Source organism: Oncorhynchus gorbuscha, linkage group LG19 (genome assembly GCF_021184085.1).
Source record: "Oncorhynchus gorbuscha isolate QuinsamMale2020 ecotype Even-year linkage group LG19, OgorEven_v1.0, whole genome shotgun sequence".
In the NCBI taxonomy this organism is placed as follows: domain Eukaryota; kingdom Metazoa; phylum Chordata; class Actinopteri; order Salmoniformes; family Salmonidae; genus Oncorhynchus; species Oncorhynchus gorbuscha.
The window spans coordinates 20207582-20229599 of NC_060191.1; the positions used below are offsets into that span (position 1 = coordinate 20207582).

The 22018-nt window shown below is 44.9% G+C and overlaps 1 protein-coding gene across 4 annotated transcripts in view; it reads left to right on the top strand.

Annotated features, from left to right (window-relative positions):
• Window positions 1-312: 312 nt before the first annotated feature.
• Window positions 313-22018, top strand: part of LOC124004711 (platelet endothelial aggregation receptor 1-like) — a 38736-nt gene continuing 17030 nt past the window's right edge. Inside the window, exons 1-2 of one of the 4 annotated variants that reach the window (XM_046313422.1) lie at window positions 313-575; window positions 2759-2926. In XM_046313422.1, coding sequence (XP_046169378.1) covers window positions 2856-2926 — 71 coding nt within the window. In that variant the 5' untranslated portion in view covers window positions 313-575; window positions 2759-2855. Of the gene's footprint in view, window positions 576-2758; window positions 2927-20063; window positions 20084-22018 lie in introns of those variants that run through there. The other 3 variants (XM_046313423.1, XM_046313426.1, XM_046313425.1) reach the window with 3 other exon arrangements.

A 22018-nucleotide genomic window follows, 5' to 3' on the forward strand; every position in this document is an offset into this window, starting at 1 on the left:
CCTGACCATATCTCCCCATCCACTGCTTCAGATCTTAAACTAGGCTACTGTAATGAATAGCGATCATGTATGACAAAGAGTTGATAAAAACGTGCACTTTGACGTCATCACCTATTAGTTCAATCCCATTTAAACTGTATCAACCATATACTTCAGGCCTCCGACAAGATAATACATCAATTTGACAATTTAGTTTTTGTTTATTGTGAAAAGTCTAATTGTAATCAAATGTTTACTATTCTATAATTATATCTCTCACTCTCTCCACCCCCCCCCCTCTCTATCTCTCTCTCGTTCTTCTTTCCTGTTAATTTTTCAATTCGCTACTTGCCTCTCCTCTCAATCCACAATCTGCGACTAACAGACCCTCCCCCCGATGGATGCGGCAGAAACCAATGCACTGAAATTGTGAAGTTATACAACTGCTCTTTCTTCACTGACTTCATCTGGAAATCATTTTCCACCGCTGGAAATCTGTTATAATATCGTGAGGTAGTTTACTTGGAGATTTTTCGTCGCATAAAAAGACTATCGCCGCAAATACAGTGGATTAACAACAAATGCTTTTCACCCAGGTGAGTGCAGAAAACGTATGCGTTTAGAAAACAAACGATAAAGTCTCCATTGTAAAGTGATTATGCCTGATTATTCTCAGATTATTCAAACTGTAACGGCCATATTTAGATCTGTATGTTTTTTTATTTGATTCTCTCCCATACTGTTGTCTTTCTCTTTTCTCTGAAGTACAGCACATACAGTAGTACATCCTGATATGCCTGCATATTACCATATATATCAGTAGATAGAAAATAACACGTGAATACTGAACATTTGTATTTGGAATGCTGTTTTTGTGAGTAATTCTTGTAATGAGTGTTTTCTGGGGCATAGCCATATCCTAAATCTTCATAACTAAACTGGGTCAATTCATATTTTTCTAGGAGGATTCGTCTACAGTCTTGATATGCAAAACATGATCTGGCTATCGTAGAGTGCCATCTTAATGTGTATTGTTTGTTCAGGCTTGCAGTTGTTTAGGTTTAGGGTTCAAGTCGTTTCAAAGATGCTTCCACTTGCCTGCCCCCCCCCCCTCCATCTGAAGTAAGGAGGACTGCGAGATGTCATCCACGCAAAAGTGCCTCACTCATGTGAACCTCAACCTGCATATTGTTACAAATATATCACGTTTTTCATCTTTATTACTGATGTTTATTTTCATCACATCGAGTATAGTAACTGTAATTATATTAGCAATAAAGAATATAGGTGCATTAATGTTACTGTATCTTAACTAGGCCTAGGTGTTTGTTTTTTCAAGACTTACTCTTAAATATCTAGGTATGGTATAATGACTGTAATGACAAAACAGTAGAACTCAACTCATAATAGAGATGTGGGCTAGAACACACTCATTTCTGGGCCTCCAGATTGGTTTATTGACTAGTCATAACTAGGACAGCTCTTGTCTAAGGCTGCTGTCCTGCTATCTGTGACACACAAACCTTTGATGTGCAGGCAGTATGTCCTCCATTAGAGAATGTAGAGCAGAGGAAGTCAGTGGGAGTAGGTCGGTTGGGAGTAGGTCTGCTGTTGTTTCCTTACGCCAAACGGCCAGCCTCCGCCTCTGTTGTCTTTTCATTTTGGGTGTCCTTTTCATTATGGGTGTCCTTCTGTAGCTCAGTTGGTAGAGCATGGCACTTGTAACGCCAGGGTAGTGGGTTCGATCCCCGGGACCAGCCATACGTAGAATGTATGCACGCATGACTGTAAGTCGCTTTGGATAAAAGCGTCTGCTAAATGGCATATATTATTATTATATTATTATTTTCTTATGCACCTCTTGGGTATTCCAAGATCTTAATTGACCTGGAGGCCTATGTTGTGGCAAGGCAAGATTCATTACCAATGGCAACGATGCGTGGGGATGAGGTGGCTGTCACCTCTAGCAGTGTGCGACACATTGTGACACGGTCTGAGTGACTGAGTCAACTTTCAACACTTCAAGTTGAAAACATACCAAATGGGACAATCATAGTGAGTCCTCTGGTGGATCTGACACACCCAGTGGTTTTCATATCTATGTGTAGCACATTTCCTCTTTGGATGACACATATACTCTTTCTATGGCTATTTCTTATTGTTTTAAAGGTAAGGTATATGTCTGTTTTCACCCAGCTTTACCTTAGGACTGCAAACTGGTCTAAAATCCTCTAGTGCAGTACCCAAAGATTGGAGGCTCTTGGGAGAACCTGGCGCTGTTGCAGATAGAAACACTTTAGCACTCAACACCTGGAAAGGAAAGATAGGACATGTGATTTACACAGTAAGCCGCTGCCACCTGGACCTGACAGCACCTAAACTCCCATCTACTGTGCTCTCCAAGACAGCTCACCAAAATCCTCAGGAAAACACATTGATATCCGTCTGTAGTCAGCTGACCTCTTTACCAAAGTAGATATCCACTGGGCACAGACGTCAATTCGACATCTATTCCAAGTTAGTTCAATGTAATTTCATTGAAATAATGCAGAAACATCATTAATTCAACCAGCGTGTGCCCAGTGGGTAAATCGAGATTCCGTGTGGATTTTTCTGTCTAATGTCCATACATACTGCTCTGCACATCTACAGTACACCTCTTGGATACGTGTCTGTTCGTCTACAGACTGTTACTGCCATCAGTGAGTACTGTATGCAGAATTGGGGATCTCTTTTCTGCCGGTGGTCTAACTGCAGATTCCTCTCTTAAACCAAACAGCTGGAGTTTCTCCATTGCTCTCCTCTGACTGGCCTTCTACGACCGTCTGTTTCTCCATCCACGAGGTGAAGTATGGAGGTCTGGTGAGGCATCGGACATGTTTTGGTTTGGGATGACACTGGCCAGACACACCAGAGCCGAGGTAGAAATAGAACGAGTAGAGATGGGGTAAATGTAGTTACAGTATATTAGCTTCATGTTCATTTTGTCTTCCAAATGGCAGACACCCTCTGTTTATAAAGGTTTATTGTAACGCCACATAGTACACCCGGTCTCTATGGGTTTATACCAGGTCACAGACAATTTGTGTGTTGTTATTGAGTTGAGATCGTAGTTGTGGATCCTTGCTTGTTTTCTCTCCAAACATGTCACTTTATGGACTCAGAACATTGTTTATATAGAAGGTGGATTAATGGTTATACTGTTCAGAGGGTGTGAGAGGTTCTTACGAGGTTTTTTGACATCGTAGTCTGGCAAATGTAATGTTTGTCAAATCTACAAAGCAATCTCCCAATTGATAAACCTCCTAGGGATTTTTTCCCCCCAGCCAAAGTGATTGTCAATATTAAAATGAATACTTGAATGATTTGATGATTGGTCAATCTCGTCTTTTCAGTCTTTTGTGCAGATAAATCACCGTAATGGAAAACAGCAGAGAGCAATGGCCCGTTCAAAAGAAGGTGACAGAGATGTAATATTCCTGCCACATGCTTGTATAAGTCTCTCAACCCCATATGCTCTGCAGCCGTGCAGATCATTTGGAGCAGATACGACTGCAGCCATGCGAGACGTAGGTTTGGACCGGTTCTGCTGTGGGACATGGACAGTTACTATAGGCTCGGGCTCAAATAAACCTTCATAAAGGACAACTGGTTTGGATAGAGGATCGAGGGGGAGGGGACTGGAAGGGGTTGATGGAGTGACCACAGAGGACTTGTACTGTGATAAGTGTCTTTGGAGCTGCTTGTGTTGATGGTTGTTTGGATGGGTGGGTGAAGTTGGGTAGGAAGGGTGGTATTGTGGAGGCATGGTGGAGACATGTATAATTAAGATTTGGGGGCCTGTTCTGGTGCCTCTCGTTTCATGCGGTGTTTATAGAGGAAGGCTGTAACAAACAGAAACCTGAGCTGTAGAGGGAGGAAATGTATCCCCTTTAATGTCTCATTGCTTTCTCAGGCCGTCTTGAGAAAATGGTTGTGCTTTTTCCACTCTTTGTTGCTTTCAGCAGCTGGTGTGAGGTCATTTATGTAAATGAAGCAAGAGCCATTTATATTCTCAACTGTTGGACAAGATGTCATATTTACAATATAATGTGAATTCTGAATGTTAAAATAAATAACTGTTATGTCATGCTTGGCACCCCCATTGACATGTATTGGTAGAGCCCCACTTGATGTTTTTCCCAGTTCCCGACCTACAGCCAAACCAGTCGTCCACCAGCTGTGTGGAGCAGTGACTCCATGGCTCTCCATCATGCGTTTTATGAGATCCCCTCCCCTCACAAACATTTCCATTATTCAGGTCAGGTAATAAAAGGGAGAGTTAGTCACAGAGAAATGCAGAATGAGATAGTATCCCTCGTCAACATCATCGTTATTCAAAACAACAGTCTATGTTAGCGTCCCAGTGGATTTGCTCTTGGAAACTCTGGGTACAGCAATGCCAGGATGGGTATGATGGTGTTGGTAGAGGATCGTTTTTATTTTACCCGCCAGAATCCCTCCTCAGTTGTGTTTACTTGTCAGAGGAAGGGAAGGTTGGGATGCAGACCTGGGTTTACAGGCAAGATGTTTCCTATCCGCTTCCTATTGTTTGTCCTAGTTCTGTCTCCCTGCGCTCCACAGCGATGAGCGAGGGGAAGAGCTAGGAGAATGTGGACTTGTGGGGGTTTGGGAGACTGGGATGTTTTAACTTTGTTTTCTTTTTGCACCATGGCAGATAAACAGAGAAGTAAACTATCAAAATAAAGAAAGTCGCACACTCCGTGTATAATCTCCCAGCAATTTAATGGGTATTTACCATCGTTTTGGCATCACCGTGCCTTCCTCGGGGTCCTTCCTCACCATGAGGAAGGCACAGGGATGCCGAAATGTTGGTAAATACCCATTAAAATCCTGGGAGATTATACATGGACTGTGCAACTTTCATTATTTTGATAGTTTATAGTTTATTCGCCGTTAGTCAGCACCTCCCCACAAACTATTATTCTGCGTGTGCACCAGCTCATGTTCTTTATCAGATAAACAGAGCAGAACAAACAAACTATTTGGGTCAAGAGACAGCTTGGCCCCTGTGTTTTATAAGAAGTGAGCGAGCACATGAGTTAGTAGAGTCAATATTGAGCTATCTTTTTTAAATGGTAGAATGACCCGTATGATCAAGATGACCCCATTTAAAGGATGCTTTTGGAGAAGTGCTGAAGGAAAGGAAGAAGCATTAACACTTACTTTTACAGTGTGTTAACTACAATGAAATGACTGACTACCCACTCACAGCTATAGCAATTTATAGTTATTAGTTGTGAGGCTACCATTAGAGAACGCCGAATTTCCACTCCCAACTTATTTTTTATTTTTTTACATCAGTTCAGATCTCTAGTTCCCACTTTGCACACAGAAAAATAAAATGTTACATTCATTTGCCATTTCCTTGATTGGCGAAGATCATACCCAAAGAGGAAGGGATGCTCCTGGCCCCTCTCCTTCCTCGCCTGCCCCCCGTGTTATTTGCCCAGGACGTCCTGTGTGGTGGCGGTGGTGTGCATCTGGCCCTTGTCTCCAGTTGCCCCCTGCCTTCCTGTTCTGTCGAGCAGACCTGCAGGTGTGACACAAAACATTTGTTTTACCATATCTTTACATTTGGCATGCATAACGCCCACATGGCTGCCACCTATAGGTCTCAAAATAGGTCACAGCACCACTGCTGTGAAAGCACAGTCGCAAAGACAAAGCATAGGAACATTTTGAAGGGTTCACCTTCAGGGTAGCACACGTGGCTCAAGTTCTAAAGTGAAGAAAAAAAATGAGTTTGGTCTTTAACTTCCAAATGCTCAGAACCAGGCCCATCTGGAAAGGGAGATATTTTGGTTCTGTGAAGAAAATGCTGTGATAAAGGATCACATTAATAAGGAGCAGATTTCCTCCTCACCCTCCAAAGGCAGCGCACTGAAGGCCAGAGGCAGGCCAGTAAATCAATTGGGTTTAACTGAGAGGAATTTACTGGCCCAGACTGAACTTCCTGGAAAAACAGAGAGGTAGTAGAGATAGAGAAAGAAAGAGACAAATACCTTATGATACACATCCCCCTCTTCGTTCTACCCCTGGTTACTGTCCCATTGAGTTATTTTTGCTAGCATGTCACAGAACCTTTCTAATGTGCAGTCATTCAGCCATAATACAGAGGGACGAGTCTCTAGATGCACATCTGCCTGCACGTGTTTAGGTCTATGTTTCTTCATGCATTGTGCATAATGACCTAACCACATACCCTGCAGGCTTTTTACATTTAGGGACATGAGGTAAATAAATGCCCAGATGGGACACCATTATTACTCCCCAAACAGGAAATGATGCCCAGAACTCATCCTGTAAATGTAAAGAAGATGAACAACAACAACAACAACAGAGAAAAGATATACCAACAGTTACCCAAATGGGTTCACCTCGAGCCTATCTCACTGACTGCAAATACACTGGCCAGCTAGTTACATTAGAAGGGTTGTCTTAATCGAAAGCAGATGCTGCATGGTCGTAGTCTGTTATCGTAATTTGCTCTCAGTTTCATAGAACTGTGAAGTAAAAAACAATGTAAAGGCCCAGTGCAGTCAAAATTCAGTTTTTCCTGTGTTTTGTATTTTACATTTACATTTAAGTCATTTAGCAGACGCTCTTATCCAGAGCGACTTACAAATTGGTGCATTCACCTTATGACATCCAGTGGAACAACCACTTTACAATAGTGCATCTAAATATTTTAAGGGGGAGGGAGGGGGGGTGAGAAGGATTACTTTATCCTATCCTAGGTATTCCTTAAAGAGGTGGGGTTTCAGGTGTCTCCGGAAGGTGGTGATTGACTCCGCTGTCCTGGCGTCGTGAGGGAGTTTGTTCCACCATTGGGGAGCCAGAGCAGCGAACAGTTTTGACTGAGCTGAGCGGGAACTGTACTTCCTCAGTGGTAGGGAGGCGAGCAGGCCAGAGGTGGATGAACGCAGTGCCCTTATTTGGGTGTAGGGCCTGATCAGAGCCTGGAGGTACTGAGGTGCCGTTCCCCTCACAGCTCCGTAGGCAAGCACCATGGTCTTGTAGCGGATGCGAGCTTCAACTGGAAGCCAGTGGAGAGAGCGGAGGAGCGGGGTGACGTGAGAGAACTTGGGAAGGTTGAACACTAGACAGGCTGCGGCGTTCTGGATGAGTTGTAGGGGTTTAATGGCACAGGCAGGGAGCCCAGCCAACAGCGAGTTGCAGTAATCCAGACGGGAGATGACAAGTGCCTGGATTAGGACCTGCGCCGCTTCCTGTGTGAGGCAGGGTCGTACTCTGGGATGTTGTAGAGCATGAACCTACAGGAACGGGCCACCGCCTTGATGTTAGTTGAGAATGACAGTTTGTTGTCCAGGATCACGCCAAGGTTCTTAGCGCTCTGGGAGGAGGACACAATGGAGTTGTCAACCGTGATGGCGAGATCATGGAACGGGCAGTCCTTCCCCGGGAGGAAGAGCAGCTCCGTCTTGCCGGTTCAGCTTGAGGTGGTGATCCGTCATCCACACTGATATGTCTGCCAGACATGCAGAGATGCGATTCGCCACCTGGTCATCAGAAGGGGGAAAGGAGAAGATTAATTGTGTGTCGTCTGCATAGCAATGATAGGAGAGACCATCTGAGGTTATGACAGAGCCAAGTGACTTGGTGTATAGCGAGAATAGGAGAGGGCCTAGAACAGAGCCCTGGGGGACACCAGTGGTGAGAGCGCGTGGTGAGGAGACAGATTCTCGCCACGCCACCTGGTAGGAGCGACCTGTCAGGTAGGACGCAATCCAAGCGTGGGCCGCGCCGGAGATGCCCAACTCGGAGAGGGTGGAGAGGAGGATCTGATGGTTCACAGTATCGAAGGCAGCCGATAGGTCTAGAAGGATGAGAGCAGAGGAGAGAGAGTTAGCTTTAGCGGTGCGGAGCGCCTCCGTGATACAGAGAAGAGCAGTCTCAGTTGAATGACTAGTCTTGAAACCTGACTGATTTGGATCAAGAAGGTCATTCTGAGAGAGATAGCGGGAGAGCTGACCAAGGACGGCACGTTCAAGAGTTTTGGAGAGAAAAGAAGGGATACTGGTCTGTAGTTGTTGACATCGGAGGGATCGAGTGTAGGTTTTTTCAGAAGGGGTGCAACTCTCGCTCTCTTGAAGACGGAAGGGACGTAGCCAGCGGTCAGGGATAAGTTGATGAGCGAGGTGAGGTAAGGGAGAAGGTCTCCGGAAATGGTCTGGAGAAGAGAGGAGGGGATAGGGTCGAGCGGGCAGGTTGTTGGGCGGCCGGCCGTCACAAGACGCGAGATTTCATCTGGAGAGAGAGGGGAGAAAGAGGTCAAAGCACAGGGTAGGGCAGTGTGAGCAGAACCAGCGGTGTTGTTTGACTTAGCAAACGAGGATCGGATGTCGTCGATCTTCTTTTCAAAATGGTTGACGAAGTCATCTGCAGAGAGGGAGGAGGGGGGAGGAGGATTCAGGAGGGAGGAGAATGTGGCAAAGAGCTTCCTAGGGTTAGAGGCAGATGCTTGGAATTTAGAGTGGTAGAAAGTGGCTTTAGCAGCAGAGACAGAGGAGGAAAATGTAGAGAGGAGGGAGTGAAAGGATGCCAGGTCCGCAGGGAGGCGAGTTTTCCTCCATTTCCGCTCGGCCTTCCGGAGCCCTGTTCTGTGAGCTCGCATTGAGTCGTCAAGCCACGGAGCGGGAGGGGAGGACCGAGCCGGCCTGGAAGATAGGGGACATAGAGAGTCAAAGGATGCAGAAAGGGAGGAGAGGAGGGTTGAGGAGGCAGAATCAGGAGATAGGTTGGAGAAGGTTTGAGCAGAGGGAAGAGATGATAGGATGGAAGAGGAGAGAGTAGCGGGGGAGAAGAGCGAAGGTTGGGACGGCGCGATACCATCCGAGTAGGGGCAGTGTGGGAAGTGTTGGATGAGAGCGAGAGGGAAAAGGATACAAGGTAGTGGTCGGAGACTTGGAGGGGAGTTGCAATGAGGTTAGTGGAAGAACAGCATCTAGTAAAGATGAGGTCGAGCGTATTGCCTGCCTTGTGAGTAGGGGGAAGGTGAGAGGGTGAGGTCAAAAGAGGAGAGGAGGGAAAGAAGGAGGCAGAGAGGAATGAGTCAAAGGTAGACGTGGGGAGGTTAAAGTCGCCCAGAACTGTGAGAGGTGAGCCGTCCTCAGGAAAGGAGCTTATCAAGGCATCAAGCTCATTGATGAACTCTCCGAGGGGACCTGGAGGGCGATAAATGATAAGGATGTTAAGCTTGAAAGGGCTGGTAACTGTGACAGCATGAAATTCAAAGGAGGCGATAGACAGATGGGTAAGGGGAGAAAGAGAGAATGACCACATGGGAGAGATAAGGATCCCTATGCCACCACCCCGCTGACCAGAAGCTCTCGGGGTGTGCGAGAACACGTGGGTGGACGAAGAGAGAGCAGTAGGAGTAGCAGTGTTATCTGTGGTGATCCATGTTTCTGTCAGTGCCAAGAAGTCGAGGGACTGGAGGGAGGCATAGGCTGAGATGAACTCTGCCTTGTTGGCTGCAGATCGGCAGTTCCAGAGGCTACCGGAGACCTGGAACTCCACGTGGGTCGTGCGCGCTGGGACCACCAGATTAGGGTGGCAGCGGCCACGCGGTGTGGAGCGTTTGTATGGTCTGTGCAGAGAGGAGAGAATCATATCATATTGTATCATATAATACAACAGCTGATGAAGCTAACACTGTAAATTTATGAACAAATGTGAGCTGGTTGAAAATACAATATACACAGGACCTTATAATCAGCAGATTTGCATGGGAGGGAGTTTTGGTGTTCCATGGTGACATGGGGTAAATTGGTTAATAGATGAATAACAGTGTTCCAAACCTCTCTGCCAATAACAGCTAGTTTTCAGTTTTTCCCTTCCCACTCAGACCACTCCCAGACAATCTTAGCAATTTTTTTACTTGAGAGATATATTGTTTTTGCTAAAAACGCAAAACATTTTTTTGCCCATTTGAATGGAAATCTATTCCAGTAAGGTACTTAATTGTTACCAAGAAATGTGATATTAATATAAAAACGACTTCATTGCGCATTTAAAGCGAATGCCCATGGCATGAAATGTCTGGTGCTTGAACCATGTGTTATTGAAGAAGACACTGAATCAGATACTCAACCACGGGATACTGAAGGATCGGTGTATGAATGTACGTTACACTAAATGTGAAAAATCTTTGTTTATACCTTGGGTTGTCTTTAGTCTTTCTAAACGTTTTGCATTGTACCGAAACCTATATATTAGGAATGATCATACCTCTATTGGAGAAATACTTCAACTAAGGTATACTGTAACATCCAAATCTGTGTTACTGTAACCTATCAGGACCGCTGTGGGTCCTGTTGAGACCATGGTTCCGTTAGCCTTCGTGTTAGCCAAGGCAGAGGGGGTTTGACACCACACCCTGCCACTGGAGAGGGGACTGCAGCTAACATCTGGGACTACAGTAGTACGCAATATGCATGGGATTCAGCCAAGGGAAAGAGGATGGTGGCTAGAGATGGAAAGTGTGAGTGCACACGCTTGTTGTGGGGGAGGGCATGTGAGGCCTCAATGAAGTCACTGTAGGTCTCTGTATGTGCCCGTCTGTGTTTATGTGGATGTGTGGTGGAAGTTTTTTTTTAGATGACCAAGCAATTTTTTGCTGTCCACATCAGTTCAGCATTTCCTTTTGTTAGAGTACATTCTGCTCGGCTGTTTCCCTTTGTGAGAAAATACAGAACAAAACATTATTGGAATACTGTACTAGTGCTGCTCTACGGCCGATGATTACTTGGGTAATGATTGACAGACGGCAAAATTGAGGAAGTACGAGAGGCAGAGAGTGTTTTTGAATTTGCCACCGCCAGTGTAGCAGATCCAGATGTGCACAGTGCACAGACTACAGTGTGGTCATAAAACAGGCATGGCTTTTCTAGACTTGGATGATCATAAGGAGGAGGGTTGATTTCGTAAACAAAAGTGAAGTGCCTATAGAAAAACCAAACGTCATTTGAGGACCACAGAAGCAGGTCAAGATAACATTATTACTTTCTTTTGGTCTTTTTATCTTTTGACATAAAGGTTGAATTAGTGGCCAGTTGATGAACTTCGACACAAGTGCTGTTGCCAGTTGTTTGTCATTGGTCAAAGTGTTTAGCTGGGTTTTTTTTTTGTATTCTGATGGTCCACTAAAGATTTAAAAGGCTTGTGACCTCTTGGCCTTGTTGTGTATGTTGGAAGAAGCCAGAGGAAAACAAACATGGATGAAAAGCTGAGTTTTATGTCTGGTAGTGTCATGAGAAAATCAGCCGAGGACGATACACATCATCTAGAATAATTCACTAGAGGTTCCCGCAATACTCTGGGCCCCTGAAAAGGACAGAGAAGTTGAGTGAAAGTGACAGCATGAAGGAAAAGAGCATGGAGAACAAAATCACGATTGAGGAAATTAGATTGACGTTGTTGTGGTGGAAATGATGGAAAAATAGATACGATGTGGGACAGACTGGTAGAGGACATTTTCGAGGAATATTGAAAGACTGCAATCTGCAGTGTCTAGCTCAAATTGGCGGTGGTCATGGTAGCTATATTATTGCCGTCACTTGCTATCCATCCAGTGCGTTTGTGTAAGTACGCTAAGATGTTCTTTGTCTGTGCTTGACGTCCGGCCTTGTGCGACGGTCACTTGTGTTTAGAAAGTACCATACACATTCTTTATGATGAAGTCCACTTTTGTTCATAGAATTACGTACGTTTACATGTGATGTGTGACATCATGAGGAGGGTGATGTGTTGAGGTGTGACTGGTGTCTTGAGTTTATAACCCCTCTTTCTTGTACACAAACAACCTTGACACCTTACAGACTCATATCGCTTCACTGTCACCGGCCAAGGCCCTTTTCTAACTTTCATCCAATGACTTGGACGAGCATCATGATCATGGCATCATGTGTGAAGTGATTCAAGGGGTAGTATAACAATATAATTGTGGGGTCCAGGGCAGCACAGGGTGACTCACAGAGACCTTCAGACTATAGGGAACTTCCTGTTGTAAATGCCACCACCCTATTGTAGTAGGAGAGGTGATTTCACTACAGGGTATGACAGGAAGAGCAAAGGAAGGGGTAGTTCTGAACAAACAAGCTTCTGATGATGATTCATACGACAACACCAGAACAATCAACATTCCTGTGAATGTTTCAATGGTTATCAGGATGTCTAGAAAGTCATAACACAAATTGTGTAATTGTGAAATTCTCAAATGATGTAGTCATTTATCGTTTCAATATTCAAGACCTGTATGTCAGGATGTATGTACAGTATTTATTGAGGATAATTATGGTAAATATGAATCAACAGCTGAGGATTCGGTTATAATGATGTGTTACGACTTCTATGAATGGTGAGTGGAGGAGTCAAGCGCAGACAGCAGGTAATTCCGTACGTGGATATTTTATTCCAAAGACAGTGGAGACACGGACATGCGAAACACAAGGGCGCATGAAATAACCCGTCCAAAATACAAAGGACTAAAACTGTCCGGAAAAATATAGATCTCACAAATACACCAAAATCAAGTAACAGAGAACAAGCCCGCACAAATACCCAGCAGGCCTAGTGCCCTTAAATAGCTTACAAACAAACACTAACTCAAAACAGGTGTACCCAATTAAACCCAATAAATAGAAACAAATGGAAAGGGAATCGATGGCAGCTAATAGGCCGACGACGACGAGCGCCGAGCGCCACCCGAACAGGAGGTGGCACCATCTTCGGCGAAATTCGTGATAGTACCCCCCCCCCCCTGATGCGTGGCTCCCGCAGCGCGCCGACCCCGGCCTCGAGGACGACCCGGAGGACGAGGCGCGGGGCGATCCGGCTGGAGGCGGTGGAAATCCCTCAAGAGGGAAGGATCTAAAATGTCCCTCCCCGGTACCCAGCACCTCTCCTCTGGACCGTACCCCTCCCAGTCCACGAGGTACTGCAGGCCCCTCACCCGGCGTCTCGAGTCCAGAATAGCTCGTACTGTGTACGCCGGGGACCCCTCGATGTCCAGAGGGGGTGGAGGGACCTCCAGTACCTCACCGTCCTGCAGGGGACCAGCTGCCACCGGCCTGAGGAGAGACACATGAACCGAGGGGTTAATGCGATAGTAAGAGGGAAGTTGCAATCTATAACACACCTCGTTTATCCTCCTCAGGACTTTAAATGGCCCCACACACTGCGGCCCCAGCTTCCGGCATGGCAGGCGGAGGGGCAGGTTTCGGGCCCCTCCGCGGTGGCGGTCAGCGTTTCTCTTTTGCCATTTACTGGCCTGCCTGAGAGAATCCTGGAATCCTGCCCACCAGGTCTCTCTAGAGCGCTGTACCCACTCCCCCACCGCAGGAGCTTCGGTCTGACTCTGATGCCACGGAGCCAGGACCGGCTGGTAGCCCAGTACGCATTTGAATGGCGACATATTCGTGGATGAATGACGAAGTGCGGTCTGGGCCAACTCTGCCCACGGGACGTACCTCGCCCATTCTCCTGGCCGGTCCTGGCAATACGACCTCAGAAACCTACCCACTTCCTGGTTTACTCTCTCCACCTGCCCATTACTTTCGGGGTGATAACCAGAGGTAAGGCTGACCAAGACCCCCAGACGCTCCATAAACGCCTTCCAAACCCGGGACGTGAACTGGGGATACCGATCAGATACGATGTCCTCGGAGACACGGACATGCGAAACACAAGGGCGCATGAAATAACCCGTCCAAAATACAAAGGACTAAAACTGTCCGGAAAAATATAGATCTCACAAATACACCAATCAAATAACAGAGAACAACCCCGCAGCTAATAGGCCAGCGACGACAACCACCGGGCGCCGCCCGAACAGGAAGAGGCACCATCTTCGGCGAGATTCGTGACATGATGGGGTTATAGGATTAGTGGATTGTTCTTTTATACCAACTAAACTGTACTAAACAGCTTGTCTCCAGCATGGAGGTACATTCACTATGAAAGCTCACTGTACACGCATGTGGTCTCTAGAATAATACCACTTGATTCTATGGTAATTACATATCCAGAATCCTGAACTGTTGCTGGAGCCATCTCTGCGATGGTCTCACAATAATGCTAATGGTGTGGTCTTTCGACCGTGTTCTTGCTGTGTGCGTTTACAATCAAGCCTGTGTTTTCTGGTTATGGTTTGTGGAAAGCCTCTTTTTTTATAACAAGAAGCGTATGTGTCTCCGCACACATTATGATCCCCAGGACATTACGGCACATATAATTACTGCTCTGTATGGTCATGTCCCTCCAAAACCTCAGCCAGGGCCTCCATTTTAGGTTTTCCACCATTTCATATAGTTAAGCTTGCATAAAAAATACTTTTAAGACCCTAAACTATGCTTTTTAATCTGAGGTGAGTGTTTTGGGGTGTACTGTACATGTACATATGTATGTGTTTTTATCCTGGCTAGAGTACTCCGGAGTGTTTGTGTTTGTGAGGACCCCTACACTTTCCCTGACCGACAAAACCACAGTCACTCTGCCTGTGGTTATGGTCTGGAGTGTGCCGGCCCTAGAGGTAGTTTACACTGTGTGGCTAGCTGGTTGCAGACGAGAACACACAAGCCCTCACTGTGGAGCGACGCAACTTGTAGAGAGAGGCCTCAACTTGGCCAAACGCCCAACACAACAAGAGAGAATGTGTTCCCAGAGTGTCAGTACAACACGTTTCAGTTGGCCAGGCATTCATACCGACCTTATCATATGGATATATTAGGTCTGAATGACCATGCATGAACTAGCTTCAAGTATTACCTTAACAACACAATAAGGCACATATTCCATGGCTGACTGTTCGGCCATGTGTTGAGCTCATGTTGATGTTCTCATAAGGCCCAAAACAACAGCATTACCATGGTACCCTTATCAACTCTTACCTCCGTTATCTATTTCAGTCTGTTCAGTGTCACCCTATTGACAGTGCCTATGACATAAGCTTTCTACACCAGAACCACATGACCAACATCACAGGGATAGAGTCTAACACATCCACCCCAACTCTGGTTTATCAGACTGCTAGAGCTTCTCTCTAGGAGTAGAGGAAAAGCTGTGACCATCATGTAGACCTCCTGACCCAATCATCTGGTATTTGGGGGCCCCTCGACCTCCAGGTCTGGGGCCCGCCAACCTTTTTCTTTTGGGGGGATTGGGCACCCCTGGATGTTGGAGACCACCATATAGCATATGTTAGCAAAATATGTACCCTGCATGCCCGTTCGGTAATCTGTCCCTGCTCACACACAGGCCCTGGACCACAAAAGAATAGGGTGCGTGTTCCTCATTTCCCCCAGATAGCATATGATAGCAAAATGTGTAGAATTGCTGTAAATTAGCTGTACATCTGCAAAATGTTCTCTCAGACTCATGACAAAATGTGTAGAATAGTATTATAAAACTGCACATTTTTCTCTCTTGAACCATGTCTCATTTCCCCCTGGAGGACGGTGGCCCGGGGCCCCAAATGCGGTAGTCCGGCCCTGTGTGTTAGGCAGAGGAAGAGAAGAGGTGTGAGGTAATAGAGTTGACATACAGACATACTGAAGGTTATTTTTTATTTTTCCATAGCATCTACCCTGATTTAACGAAGCGTTAGAGAAGCGTTTTATGACTCAAACCGTAGCATAGATGGGCAGACACCATTAAGCGTACAGCATGTCACTGTATTGAAGAGGCTGTTGCTGAGAAGGGTTGTGTTGAATCGAGTTCAAAATGTTGGCCTCATCAAACAGATTCCCTGAGGTTCAATAACATTTTTAAAGAAACAGACATCCAAAAGTTAAAAACAGGTCAAGTTCAATAAATTACTTTTCGTCTTTTATTTTTTGACATAAAAGTTGAACTCGTGGCCAGTTGATAAACTTTGACCAGGGATGGGCAACTTTGATTGGGGTGGGGGCCACCAAAAATCTGAAATCAACGTGAGGGGTCTCAGTGGCTCACGGTTCTGCGTACCCACATCCATACTCACACGTGGAGTCAGAGCCAGCCCTAGCCTTTTGGGTGCCCTAAGTGACATTTTGTTGGGGCCCTAAGTGACATTTTGGTGAGGTTCTAAGTGACATTTTTTGCCATAGGGTGGAGACAAATGTTTGCAGTTTTTAATATAATATCAGAGTGAGAGTGACTAATACCATCAATGGGGGCTCCCCGGGTCTGTAATTCGACCATGATTTTACTACTAGTTTAGATAACTGGCTAGACTAATTTACCAATCTAATAGTTTTTAGATGACATGGGCTAAATGAGTGACTGTCAGTGACTGATTGACATCAAATGATGCGCGCCGAAATCAAAACGTGGTGATTTCTACGATTCTACTCACTCAACAGTAAGTTGAGACCCCGACTGAGTTTAAAATATATATTTTTTTAGGTTGGTCCATGGGCCTACAAAAACGGGCCTCTAGTTGCCCATCCCTGACTTAGAAACAAGTGCTTTTGTCAGTTGTTAATCATTGGTCATCAAAGTGTTTAGCTGGGGTTGTTTATGTTTTCTGATGGTCCACTAAAGATTTCAAAGGCTTGTGACCTCTCGGCCTTGTTGTGTATGTGTAAAACCTGAGTGTAGGGCCTCCCGGGTGGCGCAGTGGTTAAGGGCGCTGGGTTCGCGCCCAGGCTCTGTCGTAACCGGCCGCGACCGGGATGTCCGTGGGGCGACGCATAATTGGCCTAGCGTCGTCCGGGTTAGGGAGGGTTTGGCCGGTAGGGAAATCTTTGTCTCAATGCGCACCAGCGACTCCTGTGGTGGGCCGGGCGCAGTGCGCGCTAACCAAGGTTGCCAGGTGCACGGTGTCCGACACATTGGTGCGGCTGGCTTCCGGGTTGGATGGCGCTGTGTTAAGAAGCAGTGCGGCTTGGTTGGGTTGTGTATCGGAGGACGCATGACTTTCAACCTTCGTCTCTCCCGAGCCCCTACGGGAGTTGTAGCGATGAGACAAGATAGGAGCTACTAAACAATTGGATACCATGAAATTGGGGAGAAAAAGGGGTAAAATAAATAAAAAAAGAACAAAAAAAGAAGCTGAGTGTTATGTCTGGTAGTGTCATGAGAAGATCAGCTGAGGACGATACCCATCATCGAGAATACTTCACTCAAGTAGAGGTTCCCACAATAATCTGATCCCAAAGCAAGACAGAAGTTGAGTTAAAGAGCCAATATGAATAAAATAAGAAAAGAGCATGAAGTACAACATTATGATTGAGGAAATTAGACATAGGGACCATTTGATTTGTTTTTCCATAGCAACTACTCTGATTTAACGAAGTATTGGAGAGATGTTCTATGACTCAAACCCTAGCATAGATTGGCGGACACCATTAGGCATATGTCACTGAATTGAAGAGGCTGTGTTGAATCGCATCCAAAATGTTTACGTCTGTGCTTTTCCGAGAACATTCAGTAAAACGAAAGCATCAAACAGATCTGCTGAGACACAATAACACATTTAACTTGTCTGCAAACGGAAGACAGAAGCAGACACCCAAAAGTTAAAGGTGTCTTTTTTTCTCTCGGGTCAAAGGTCAAGAACTCATAGTTCATTCGCATGAATCCTACAGAAGACAGCACACCCTGCAGCTCCAAGCTCACTCAGCAAAATACAGCCTTCCGAGAAGTAACTCTCCAAAAGACGAACCCCTCCTCTTTCCCTCCATATCATCCCGTTGTCACGCAAATCCTACGACAGCCATCAACAGCATATGAGTTGCCAAGACTTCCACTCAGAATGTTCCAGTGTGTGGCGGATGAGACGTGTGGTCCGGTACCACCCTTAATGTACAAAGCCTCACTGTAAACACCCGCAAAATGTGTCATGTTCAAGAAACAATAAAAGATGTTATGGATAAATGTGAGAAATTTACCAAATCAACAGTTACACACCACATATATTTCTGATTTGCAAAAAAGCATTAATGTTTCTGAAAGTATGAATTTGAAAGATTGGGTGTGGGCTGGTGTGTAGTTGTTCCATCAATTTCCTATTCTTCCAAAGGGTTGTTGATGGTGCCTACTCCCTTTGCCCCCACACCCATCCATCCAACATGTGGCATTACAGTGTCTAGGGAGTGTGTGCCAGCCTAGCTGTGGTTGAAGGAGCCAAATCTCTCATGCGCACCATGAAGAAATCCCAGATGCAAAGGATTATGGGTTTTAAATCCAGTTTACAGTAACTGTGTTTTAATGGAGGGTAGAGGGGCTGGGGGCTAATGCTGCAGAGTCTGGGCTATAGGCTGTGGTTAGAGTGACACATCAAGCTCTCCATTTTATTCACTCCAGCTGGCAATCCTTGTCAAATTGAGAGCACTTTTATGGATTTGTTATTCTTAAAGTTCATATGTAAATTGATGACACAAAGTCTAAAGCTTGAAATGGTTATATTTTTCCTAAAAAAGCTCTTGATATCACTAATCAGGGGAATTGATCATCAGAAGCGTTCAGCCAGTTATATCGTGTTGACAAGTTTTGGTTGTTACATTACCTAAGTGATATGCATTGAAAATCATATACCTGTATGATTTAGCTGATGCTTTTTTAAATCATATTTTCTGAATAATGTTCAACTTCAATCTATCATGAAAACAGTGCAGCTGGTGACATTGACCTTTGATTGGTTGTTGTTACCTTGTAAATATCATAGAATCATATATAGGAGTTGGCTGTTGTATGGATATTGACCTCATTACAAAGTGTTGATGCTTAACCCATCGTTTTTGCGCAGTGCACACGTGGCGAATGCAATACTGAAGTGACTAAACTGTTTTCCTGTGTTATTTTTCTCTCTTTGGCTTCAATCATTTGGAACATTTGGACATTTAGAAATGATATTCATATTATTGATCATGTAACACTATTCTAGCATTTTACACTGCCAGGAGATTCCCAGGAGAAACTTTGAGAAATTACTGTGAACTTGAGACTTCATATTGTGTAGCTTAGTGTCTTAGTCTGGTTTAGATATTGCACCCCTCTACATGAAAATCAAGTTGTCCTTGGCATCCCCTCTGTCTCTCTCTCTCTCTCTCTCTCTCTCTCTCTCTCTCTCTCTCTCTCTCTCTCTCCCTCTCTCCCTCTCTCTCTCTCTGTCTCTCTCTCTCTCTCTCTCTCTCTCTCTCTCTCTCTCTCTCTCTCTCTCTCTCTCTCTCTCTCTCTCTCTCTCTCTCTCCCTCTCTCTCTCTCTCTGTCTCTCCCTCTCTCTCTCTCTCTCTCTCTCTCTCTCCCTCTCTCTCTCTGTCTCTCTCCTCTCTCTCTCTGTCTCTCTCCCTCTCTCTCTCTCTCTCTCTCTCTCTCTCTCTCTCTCTCTCTCTCTCTCTCTCTCTCTCTCTCTCTCTCTCTCTCTCTCTCCCTCTCTCTCCCTCTCTCTCTCTCTCTCTCTCTCTCTCTCTCTCTCTCTCTCTCTCTCTCTCTCTCTCTCTCTCTCTCTCTCTCTCTCTCTCTCTCTCTCTCTCTCTCTCTCTCTCTCTCTCTCTCTCTCTCTCTCTCTCTCTCTCTCTCTCTCTCTCTCTCCCTCCCTCTCTCTCTCTGTCTCTTTTCTCCTATTCTATTTTCTCTTTCTCTCTCTCGTTCTGTCACCAATCCACACCAATGCGTTTTTCTCTCAATTTTATTTTCCTTTGCAACACTCCGTTCCAAAGAGTGACTAATATTTTCTACCTCAATTAACAGTTCAACCCCAAAGAGAGAGAGAGAGAGAGAGGCGTAGAGGGGAGGGAAACAGGCAAGCAGCATTTAAATAGTGCCATGTGCAGTGTCTAGAATTTCACCATTTACTGACAGAATGAAAAAAAGTCTCTACTCTTATTTAAGGAGCTTGTTATCCAATATTGACCGTTAAGACCCCATGCCACTCAAGACTGGATCGTCTTGGAAGACAAGAAGCTTTAGGATGCTCAGTAAATGTGAATGAATCGCTATAGCATGCATATTGCATGGTTCAAATGAAATACTAAAGATGAAATAATAATAACAATAACAATAATAATAAAGGACGAGCATGGAGTTTCAGTAAATACATGTGAGTAGCCTCCAGAGCTGTCAGTAAATGAAAACTGAATGCAATGGTTTCAGATGTGTGAAACCAAATCAAATGTTTTTCCTTAGTCTCATTTCTGAGTCTTTGAATGGTAACAACATGCATAAGAGTGTCTCGGTTTTGCAAGATTAATATGACACGAGTACATCTGTTTTCATTTGGGCCTTGTTTTCATTGAAATCCCTGTGCAGTTCTAGAAAGAGCATTGTGGGGCCCTTTTAAAGAAATAGGGCATTCTCCAGTTGGTACGATCTGCACACGCCTGGGCCACTTGTTCAGTTCTGGGGCGCTTGACATTGTGAGCCAAGACAAGTCCAATGAATTAGCGAATATACTATACATAGTTTCTCTGTTCTCGTTTCAACGTGTGGGACTCATTTTGTGCATGGAACGTTTTAAGAACATCAAAAACAAATGAGCTATCGATGAAAGTATTAGAAAGTGTGTGTGTGTGTGTGTGTGTGTGTGTGTGTGTGTGTGTGTGTGTGTGTGTGTGTGTGTGTGTGTGTGTGTGTGTGTGTGTGTGTGTGTGTGTGTGTGTGTGTGTGTGTGTGTGTGTGTGTGTGTGTGTGTGTGTGTGTGTGTGTGTTTGCGCGCATGCATGCGTTGTACTGTGTATATCCTATATTCCATTTTTTTATTGGGCTGCATGAAAGTCCAGTTGAGATGGTCTGTTTTGCTCATTGAAACTATCCCAAAAGCCTTCTAGTGCAGGCTGCAGCGTTAGAGGTCCAGAACCATCTCTGTACCATTCAAGGCACATACCGTAGAGAGGTACAGTAGCTCTGGTCCAGAATACACCCTGGACCAGAGCTAAAATATATGTAGAGCCAAATCTGGTGCCCATCTGCACTTCTCACTTGTAACATCATAAATATATTTTGTCATCTGTGTGTGTTTTTATTATATGCTGGTTGCATAAAGCAACACAGAAGAAGAATCTTGATTTTTATAAAAGATTATAGAAAAAAAGATGATAAGATAAAATATAATAAACTGTAGGTTGAGATTTTTATTTATTTTTATTTTACCTTTATTTAACCAGGCAAGTCAGTTAAGAACATATTCTTACTTTCAATGACGGCCTGGGAACAGTGGGTTAACTGCCTGTTCAGGGGCAGAACGACAGATTTGTACCTTGTCAGCTCGGGGGTTTGAACTCGCAACCTTCCGGTTACTAGTCCAACGCTCTAACCACTAGGCTAGAGGTTAATAACAAATTAATAAGAGGATCCTATAATCAACCCACATGTATGGGTGGAGTAGCGAATAAAAGGCTACTTTTGGTGGGGAGAGGACCCTGAACCCCTTGACCTCTCTGAGCAGGGGTATGCTACCTACGTACCAGTTGAGTCTACCGACCTACCGTTCAATTGAAAGGTAACAATAATAACCCAAACATGTCATGTGAACTGCCGCTGACATTCATTTCAAGTCAGAGCTTCCTCTCTTCACGTCTGCACCCATTAAACCTACACTCTCTTTCTCAGCACTTAAGAATTCCCATGCGGTTTCAACACTCGGTCTAATGAAGGACACTAAAAAAATAAAAAAGCAAGTGAAAAAATATTTACTCCAGTCCAATGAAGTGGCTGCTAAAGTCGATTGCTCCTCTTAATAAAAACCATATGCCTGTTCTTATAAAATCCTGTTTTTGTGGTGCAGCTTTTTAAGGCGTTAGAGTGTGTGCCAGAATGTGTATTATCTCCTGACACAGAGAACAGGAGGGTTGTGAGGGGTGATATATCAAAAGCAGCAGATCGTGAATGTACTTGATTTATGTTACAGGGAGCATTGTGTCAAATCAACTCATAACTACAGCTGTAGGTTTAGGTTTAGTGTGACTGCTGGGCTGTGGCTGCAGTTTGTTTGTTACTCTGATTAGGAAAATGCTTGGGCTGAAGCCCCTAAAAGGGA